Here is a 9,969-nt window from a genome sequence, read left to right on the forward strand (position 1 = left end):
GCATCATTCTATGCATGAATGAAGTCCAAGAGTAAAATCACTTGAGCCAGCAAAAACAATCATGAACCAAAATTTTGCTATTGACTCATAGAATCCGACAACAATACTGAGAATGAGAAACATCAATATTATCAAGGTGCATCGTGCTATGGTCTTTGCCACCCATCCGATAACATCAATATCTCTGAAATCTAAGGCTTCTCTTTCATATTTAAGAAGTGCTTTTGAACGATGAACTTTATCTAAAAATACCAAAGGCCATCTTGACTTGTACTTTGCACTTTCTCAAAAATATGAACTAGCAAAACCTAAGCTTAAATGATGAAATTTTGAACTTGTTGAAACTGATCCTGCATTTTCAAACCCATTTGAACCATCAAACTGCTTTGAAGCACTTTGAACTGATGGTGTTTGATTATGATCTTTTTTGAATGAGCCATTCCACACTTTCTTGGAATCATTAAACTGACAGAATCTGAAACTAAAGTATGGATTGAGATAGGATTCTGAACCTTTTTGAACTAACAAGTCTGCATCTCGAACCACTTTGAACTATCGAACCACTTTGAACTGCTTTGAACTGAGTTCAAAGTACTTCAGAGAGGTTCAAGACCTGAAATTGAAAATTTTAAAGCCATGTCCACATTGATTGAACATGAACTATTTAATCAATACTGAGCTCGAAAAGTAATCATGTATCCAGAACTTTCTTGGATTAATGGATTTGCATTTCGAACTTTGATTGAACCTTTGAAGATTTTCTATGATGGTATTTCACTTTTGGGCTAAGGGGCATCTCCAAACTATGACCTCTGAATATTTTGTCCCTGTGTCTTGAATCATGGACTGGGGCCGAGCTTTGAACTTTTCTAAATTAATGAATCTACATTTTGAACCCAGAGTCTAAACTTAGCTTGTATTGAACTTGCAACCCGAGTCAACTGAACCATTGAACCACTTTGAACTACTTCGAACTTTAGTTCGAAGTGGTTCAAAAACTCTGAACTTGAAGTTTTAAAAGTGTGACCATATCGAGCACTAACAGAGTCATTGCTTACTATGGATGGATATTGATTTAGCTTATTAATATTAATTTATTGATAATTTATTTATTACCATTATTTACTATTATAAAAATCTCATTATTGTTTTTTTTTTTTACCTTCGTAATATATTATTATTGAATTTATTTTATTATCTTTTAATATTTAGTTTACTTATTATTTATGAATATTATAATCATAATTTTATTAATTAATTATTAAATCCTTATTTGGGATAGGGGACATCATAGTTCACTCGTCCTCAAATTGCTTGTCCCTAAGAAATACAAACCTCAGATGCAACTTTGATCCTAAAATGACATTTTTAACTTGTCGTTAGTGCTTTATCAAATGATTGGTCTAGAAACTAGAGCTTTGCACTCATAGATTGGACATCCTAAGTAACATCCAAATACCCCATTAAACACAATTAATTTATCAAACGTAGACTTCAAATGGTATATGCAAAGTATATACTCTAAACCCTCCTAGTTTCCATTACTAATCTATGGGAATGGAAATGCTAGACTTAATGAAAATGGAAATAGTGAACTTAAGTACAAGATAGAGAAACTAATCTAGAGTGTACGAATCAAAATACAAACATTATTCTACGTTATTTTCCTTTGTTGTAGGAACAACCAATAGTTCTATTACTAATGGCTGCAAGAGCAACAAAGTTCTATCTATTCTAAAACCAATGATAAATATTCCTACTAACTAAATTCACTCACAAAGTGTGGCCCCTTGGATGAGTGAATGAACAAAAACTCAAGATAAAGTGCTAAGAAGTAACAATGTCATCTTTATTGATATAAAACCATCAATAGTTAAAACTGAAAATAATAGACTATATATTGAATGTTGTTTTGAATTACAATCACTTCTAAACTTACTCAAGAGGTTTGAATCAACAACTCATTTATAACATCAAAGGAAAATCAACTTCCCTAAATCTAGGATCCTTCAACAATAAGGATATAGGAACACCATTAATGAAATACATCAACATAGAGCACATTCTTCCTAATTGAGGAAGCCTTCATCAAATGTAGTGCACCATAACTTTGGATTTGTGCATGTGTGGTTTATAGTTACATTGACATGATCTTTAGCTGAACTTTTGGCATAGGGCAGCCATATGGACATATCATTACTTCCATTGATCGTGCTCCCTCTAATTCTCTTTGACTTGTTCTTGCAAGAGATTAGTACACATGCCAAATATCAAAACATATATCCATCTCAATAACTCATAGAAAGAATTAAATATTATAGGTAGACTAATCCTTGGTCATGCCATATGGCTATAGGAACCTATCCCATAAGAATTTGAAGGAAGAAAGTATTATATCTACCAATATATACATACATTATCCCATTTGTCATATATAAATTCTAACAATAGCATTACATTTATGAAACCATGTGATATCTTCAAAACCATAGAAAAAAATAGTAATTATAGGTTTATATAGAGTATATAATAAACATTCTTTTGAACTTAGAAGGAAAAAACCGTTCAAATAATCATAAAACCCACAAAACTATTCTATTTCATAGCCCCATTAGTTAGAACTATAATACATTCGTGAATATAAACTTATCATCTTACAAATATTTCATCATTTTTTGAAATTAAAAAATAATTTAAATAAAACCTATAATGATATATTGTAGCACTTTTCCTTTGATAAGTATTTTTCGCCTCTTATGAATAAGTCTATGAGATAAAGAATCTCCAAAAAATGTTCTTTCCCAATAATGATAACATTCTCCAAGAATTCTCTCTACCAAAATTGGTGATGCTCACTAAGAATGCCCTTTGTTGATTATGGCAATATTCACTAAGAAAACCCTCTGCCAATAATGATGGCACTCACTAAGAATGCACTCTTCCAAGCATTATGAAATCCACTAAGGATGTCCTTTGCCAAAATGATGACAATCATCAAGAAAACCCCTTGCTAAGAATGATGACACTCACTAAGAGTGACCTTTGCTAGGAATGGTGACACTCTCCAAGAGCACCCTTTACCAAGCATGGTGATGTTGACTAAGAACACCTTTATGGATGACCTTCACTAAGAATGCCCTCTATGGCTGACCTTCAAGAATGTTCTCTATGATGACAATCATAAGAATTTCCTTAGGGGCTGATATTAAATAACGCCCTCTATGGCCAATATTCACAAAAATTCCCTCTGTGGCCAACATTAAAAAATACCATCTATGGCAATATTCACCATGAACACCCTCTATGACCAACATTCAAAAATGTCCTCTATATAATATCTTAGATTTATAGATTCCGTTAAGGAATCTAAAAATTTCTCAAGAATGCACTCTTTTAATCCTTGTACATAACTCATACTTATTTTATCAAATATCTTTCTTAAATGACATCACAATATTTCTTGTGCTATCATTTTTTCACATTGCTCTGAATATATATCACTGCAATAATATGTATCTTCTTTACTAGAATCGTGACTTGTCACATCTTAGTACTATTATGTTATTTGATTTTGAATGATGATTCCCTATCTCTTGTGACTCAATGATAGATATTCATTTAGTCCGCTCTTATTTGATGATTCTATGCTTATCATTCACCTTGCAGGATGACATGATCATGCTCTAATACCACTATAATGTCCCTTGTCCAGTCTTATAGGGTTGGTAGATTGATGACTTTAAATTCAATTGAAGAATACTTATTTATAACCAATACTTCATTTAGAATGCAAAGTTGGAGCATTTTATTTTACAATTGCTAGAATCAAGGATTGTAGTATAATTATATTGTTCCAGAATGTGAGACTTGAAGAATATAATACTCGTTGTTATCAAATAAAGGAAGTTATTGGTGTGATATATTGGTAAGTATAATGATATTTTCCCTTTTAATATCCTCCTATTATTGAAGTGAACTTATCTATTATGAGTAGGAGAATATATATAATAACTATACCAACTAATTATGCAATAATATTTGTTATAAAGTAGTAAGTGTATACTTTCCCTGACAGCTTTTGTGTTGGTGTTTGAAAACATTGGAGGCTTTTCAATTATCCCAATGAGAATATGACATATCTAGGGGCAGATAACTCCCATTTTCAACATGCCATTTCAGACACCGAGCCAACTATAAGGCTAGACCCTTCTCCTACTTTAGGCTCTACAAGACCGAGGCGGGTAGACCTCAGATTCAATCGATAGCATACTAGTGCAAAACATATCCCTGAATCTATTTTTTGTAGATGAAAACCCTTGTATCTCCTAATAACTTATGTATAACACATATCTATAGTAGCTGGATGGAAATCTATGAAATGCACAAGCTGAGTGAGGGTTAAAATTTGATATCTCTTCACTATAAAAGGGTAAAACACATTTGATTAATAATGTTGATTTCAAAAGACCCCTCATATGCAACAATAAGACCTAATGATCATGTAATTGATCAATGCCTTAACCACTGGGAAAATCCATGAATCAAATACATACATATGAAGATCTGAGACATATGCAAGTCTTTAGATATCTGATCTATCTATTTAACTTGTAAATAGACATTAATGCTCAATTTAAAACCTCATTCTTACATGATATCCCCATCAGTAAGCTCACAACCCTATTGATTTCCCTGAAGCATTTACATAACCCTTTGAGTCACAGGAAACAATGAAATAACATATAGCCTTAAGGGACTGCAACTACAACCTAAGCTCTATGTCAAAGATTATAAAACATTGAAGATCACTGATGAAGGAGACAACATTCAAGATGAAACTCAACCATCTGTTGTTCTTTGTATTAATTTCCTTGAAATTATACATTCATATGCATGAAATGAAAATGCAGAAAACACCTAATAGATCTAAACTATCTGTATTATCCTTACTAATGCTATTTATACAAGAGAGAATATGTTGAAGAAAATGGCTTCACATTAAAACACTAGAACCCTGCTACTATTACCCAGAGAAAATTGCCAACCCTTACAATGAAAGAAAAATAGAAAGATATAGGAGAAGATGAATTCCCGGATTTGATCTATGCCTAACATGTGTCCACTTGGAATTCAATCTTTTGCAACTAAATAACCTTTCACTTCCTTCTCCCATTTTGATCTGATTTGGTTTCATTATTATTATGTAACTGATTTGAAAATATCTTCTATTCAATGATGAAATCTTTTGCTTGCCAAAATCGGATCTGCTTCATGAAAATGCTAGTAAAATTTGACGTTTTTACCAAGTGAATGTGATCAGATTCAACCTTAACTACATTTCCACTACCTTTTAACCACATTCAGGAGATTACCATGTCAAAAATCACTTCTAAACTTTGATACTTGAATACAGTTGCAAATTGGAAACTTGATAGAAAACCCCTTATGGCTCAAACAAATTGCTTCTTGTGCAAAAACTAATTGCAAAATCAAAAAAATTAGATTCTTCCGATTCTGGCGATATATAATATTGCATATTTTGCTTACTGGAAACACCCAGGAAGTCAATTTGAAAATCACTCCCCTAATAGAAAAAACTCAGGTGTGCAACTCTTTGAATTTTAAAATTTCATAAAATTTAAAAGTTCTAAAATCAAAACTTTAGAAAAATACCCTTTTTAAATTTAAAAGGTCTAAATAGCACACAATTTGAAAAACATTTTAAATTTGACATTCAAAATATTTTATTCTTTTTTCCTTTGCCTTCAAATTTGGGGTCAACCTTCTGTTGACTGACTACCACGTGGTAGTGTTTGATTGACCGAGCCTTTCATCAAGCACCATGTCACCATCGTCAGGAGCCTGCTTACCCGTTTTTCTTAACGGGCGTGCATCTCTAGTTTATAGAATTATGCAAGCCATCGAATTATGACACGTGTCACAATCCTATGACCTCCATCTGAAATTGCTCGACTGCCACCTTGCCGCCAACCAGAACCCACTGCCATGTGTCACATCTTCACAATCCCACATTTTCTAACTTCCTCATAGCTTTGTTTTGCGGGCAAGTGCCAACCCTTTGTAGGCGTTTGCTCCATATCAACACACATGCACCTTCGTTCAAAATTTAGCATTTATTGCCTGTAGCTGTCATCCATGTCATGTGCATGATGCCCATCTTGTAACTCATGGCCTCCAAAAATCCTCCGTCTTATAGACAACTTACGGGACATGTGTTGGAGTATTTAAATAACATAATATCCCCATTGTTGGTCAATGTGGGATAAACAACTTTGCGTTGTTATTCCTTTGGTTGTGTTATGAGGCCTATTCAGAGCTATGTTGCCAGAAACGTGACGGGAGATCCCCGTTCCCCATTGTGACGGACGAAACGAGTTTCTCATCATGAAACCTGCATTTCTCTTAATGATTTTTTTAATTTGTTTTTTTAGTTTTTTATTAAAAAGTATAGTTTTAAATAAGTAGTTCAGCGCATTAAATTATATATTCTTGATTTTTTTAATTTGTTTTTTTAGTTTTTTATTAAAAAGTGTAGTTTTAAATAAGTAGTTCAGCGCATTAAATTATATATTCTTGTTTTGAAAGTGAAGTTGAAAAATGATTAAATATGCATGGCTTAAATTATATATTTTTAGATATTTCTGTTTTAAAAATGAAGTTTAAAAAGGATGAAATATGCATGGCTTAAATGAAGTTTAAAAAGGATGAAATATGCATCGCTTAAATTAGATATTTCTATTTTTGAAAGTGAAGTTAAAAAAATTAAATAGTGAATTATTTATAAATATTAAATTTTAATTGTCATGCATCTGTATTAAAAGTTTAATTTTAAATATTTTTTGAAGAATGAAATGGATTTTTTTTCTACATATTCATTAAAAATTAAATTTAGAATTTTTAAACACGCATATATATTTGGCATTAAAATTTAAATAATGTATTATATTTGTAAAATAGTTTATATATTAAGTTAACTTTTATTGTTATTAAATGATTATGTCTTTTTAAAACAATCAATGTTAGAGATATATTTTATTTTTAGAGAATGCCTTTGTAATATTGCATGGTATATTGCTTATTTTTATAAAATATATTTAAAAGATTTATATAAAATATATATATGATTTATAGATTTGTTCTATTCTAAGTTAATTTAATATATTATTGTAACTAAAACTATAACTATAACTATATAACTAAAACTAAAACTATCTATCTATCTATATATTCTAAATATAATTATGCCTATATTTAGTTTTTAAATTTGTTATAAAAGAATTGTAATAGAGATTATAATTCATATATTGATTAGGAAGATAGTGAAAAGAAAAAAGGAGACCTTGCTAATCAGGTATTGAATTGTCTTTTTTTAATAAAAAAGTTTGTGTTTTAAATTTTTGAAACAAATCTATTGATTTTATAAATTTGTTTTTTATATTGTCTATACTTGTACACAGATTTTTAGGTACAATGGATGTTACTTCATCAGATCCTTCCATGCTTGAAACCCAAAGTCAACACATGAAGCCTACAGACTATAAAAAAGCAAAGAAGGAATTTGAGCAAATGTTGTGGAAGTTTGTCACAATAACAGGAAATTATTCAGGAGGAGATCATGGTAGCTCTGGAAGTAAGCAATGGAAGTGTTCATTTTGTAAGGAAAATAAGTGTGGCTCAATTGCACGTATTCGATATCATTTATTGGGAGTTGGAAAGAAAGAACAAGTGGTAGTTTGTACTGATATTGGACAAGAAAAAAGAGCTGATTTTATTCGAGAGTTTAATTATGTAGACTCTTTAAAACCTATTGTGGCGAAATCAAAAGATTCTCAAGTAGGGATTCCACGATCTTTAGGTGGTTCTAGTTCTTCTATTTATGAATCTCAAATTGGGAAAATGTTTGATGCTATTGATAGAAAGAATGTAGATGCTGCTATTGGAAGACTTTTCTTTGGTTGTGGAATGCCATTTAATATAGCTAGGTCTCCTTTATGGAAAGAGGCTATAAGTATGGTCAATAATGCACCTAAAGGATATGTACCTCCAAGTTATGAAAAACTTCGTACTGTTGTTCTAGATGATGAGAAGAAACACATTGAAGAAAGGCTTCAAGATTTCCAAGGTAGTTGGTCATATACAGGTGTATCCATAGTTTCAGATGGATGGACTGACATTGCACATCGACCATTGATTAATATTCTTGTTTCTTCACCAAATGGTATAATGTTTATCAAATCTCATGATACTTCAGGACATGTGAAAGATGCTACATATTTGGCCACACTTTTTCGAGAAGCAATTGAACAGGTAGGGAAAGATAATATTGTACAAATTATAACTGATAATGCTTCAAACAATGTTTCGACAGGAGGGTGGATTGAAGATGAATTTCCAAATATTTTTTGGACACCTTGTGCAGCTCATTGCATGAGCTTGCTTCTTAAAGATTTGCACAATAAGATTCCTTGGATTTGTGATATAGTTGCAAAGGTTAAAAAAATCCAACATTGTATTGTAAATCACTCTATGTCACATGCTATTTATAAGAAACATGCTTCTTTGCAGCTACTTAGATGTGCTAAAACACGTTTTGCTTCAAATTTTATTATGGTTGACCGAATTGTAAAGGTAAAACAAGCATTGACGCAAATGGTTGTGTCTACGAAATGGGAGAGATGGAGGGATCGATCAAGTATCAACAACCAAACATGTGATGAAATTTTTGAACTCATAATTGGTGGTGGTTCATCTTTATTTTGGCAACATGCAAGTGATCTTCTAACACTTTCTTGGCCTATTCTTGAAGTCCTTCGTCTTTTTGATGATGATAAACCATGCATGGGAGATGTGTTTGAGAAGCTAGATCAAATGAGGGAGAAGATAAAAGATATGTTTATTGTTGGGGCACCATCATTTGATCAAGAGACACATGATATTGTTTGGGAATGTAGTTTAAAAAGATGGAAGATGCTTCATAGTCCTCTTCATTCAGTTGGATTTTTACTCAATCCAAAATGGTTTCACAAAAGACCATGGTTAGATGACGAGGTTTCCACAGGATGGAAAACATACATTGATAGAGTTTATGCAAGTAGAAAGGACCAATACAATCAAGGAGGAAATGTCAAGATATATTGAAGGATTAGATGATTTTTCGCATAAAGATGTTCCATTTGACCGATTGAATATGAAAGCCAAAACATTTTGGGAGAATTATGGAACAAAAACACCACTACTACAAAATACTGCAATTCGTGTGTTATCTCAGGTAGATTTTTGCATTATTAGTTTTAGGATTTGGATGAAATTCATTTGATTATTAATGTATTTTAAAATGTTAATGTTATTTACTTTTATTTTACAAAAACAGGTTTCAAGTGCTTCTACATGTGAAAGAAATTGGAGTGAGTATGCCTTCATACATTCTGTGAAGTGTAATAGGCTTGGCAGCAAAAAAGCAGAAGACCTTGTGTATGTTCATCACAATCTTCGAATTGTTTCTCGAGCTTCTACTGATTACAAATCAGGGCCCCATAGGATTTGGGATTATGGTGGCTCAATGGATGATGGAAATGATGAACTGCCAATAGAAGTACTTGAAGATAATGCAGAAGAAAATTTACTTGATGTTGGAATGGAGAGAGGGAGACAAGGAAAAAATATTGCTTGAATTTTGGGGCGAGACCGGAGGTTTTCTCCACCTAGCTCTTTCCTACCGGTGCCCTTAGTGAGCTAGGTTCTAAATAGGATTTTTAAATTTTGATGATTTCTTAATGTGTTATTTTATGTAATCACAAACGATTGTGATAATTGAATTTTCTCTTTAAAATTGAGAATATTTTTGAATTTTTTTTATAATGGAGGCTTTATTTGATTATATTTTATATTTTACAAACATTAATTTCATGCATGTTTACTTATATAAATAAAATTAATAATATTTTTTTA

General features: G+C 31.6%; 1 protein-coding gene across 1 annotated transcript; it reads left to right on the forward strand.

The window, feature by feature from the left end:
* The first annotated feature begins 7,491 nt into the window (after window positions 1-7,491).
* On the forward strand, window positions 7,492-9,159 carry LOC149545135 (uncharacterized). The gene has a single exon (XM_089793709.1). It carries the CDS (start codon window positions 7,492-7,494, stop codon window positions 9,157-9,159), a length of 1,668 nt encoding a protein of 555 aa, XP_089649835.1.
* Window positions 9,160-9,969: the final 810 nt, after the last annotated feature.

Source organism: Cupressus sempervirens, chromosome 7, assembly GCF_028749045.1.
Source record: "Cupressus sempervirens isolate cs-2001-9-10 chromosome 7, ASM2874904v1, whole genome shotgun sequence".
Taxonomy (NCBI): domain Eukaryota; kingdom Viridiplantae; phylum Streptophyta; class Pinopsida; order Cupressales; family Cupressaceae; genus Cupressus; species Cupressus sempervirens.

Bases quoted from the DNA above. Each gene is read 5' to 3' on its own strand.
- LOC149545135 (XM_089793709.1), top strand. From the start codon at position 7,492: ATGGATGTTACTTCATCAGATCCTTCCATGCTTGAAACCCAAAGTCAA.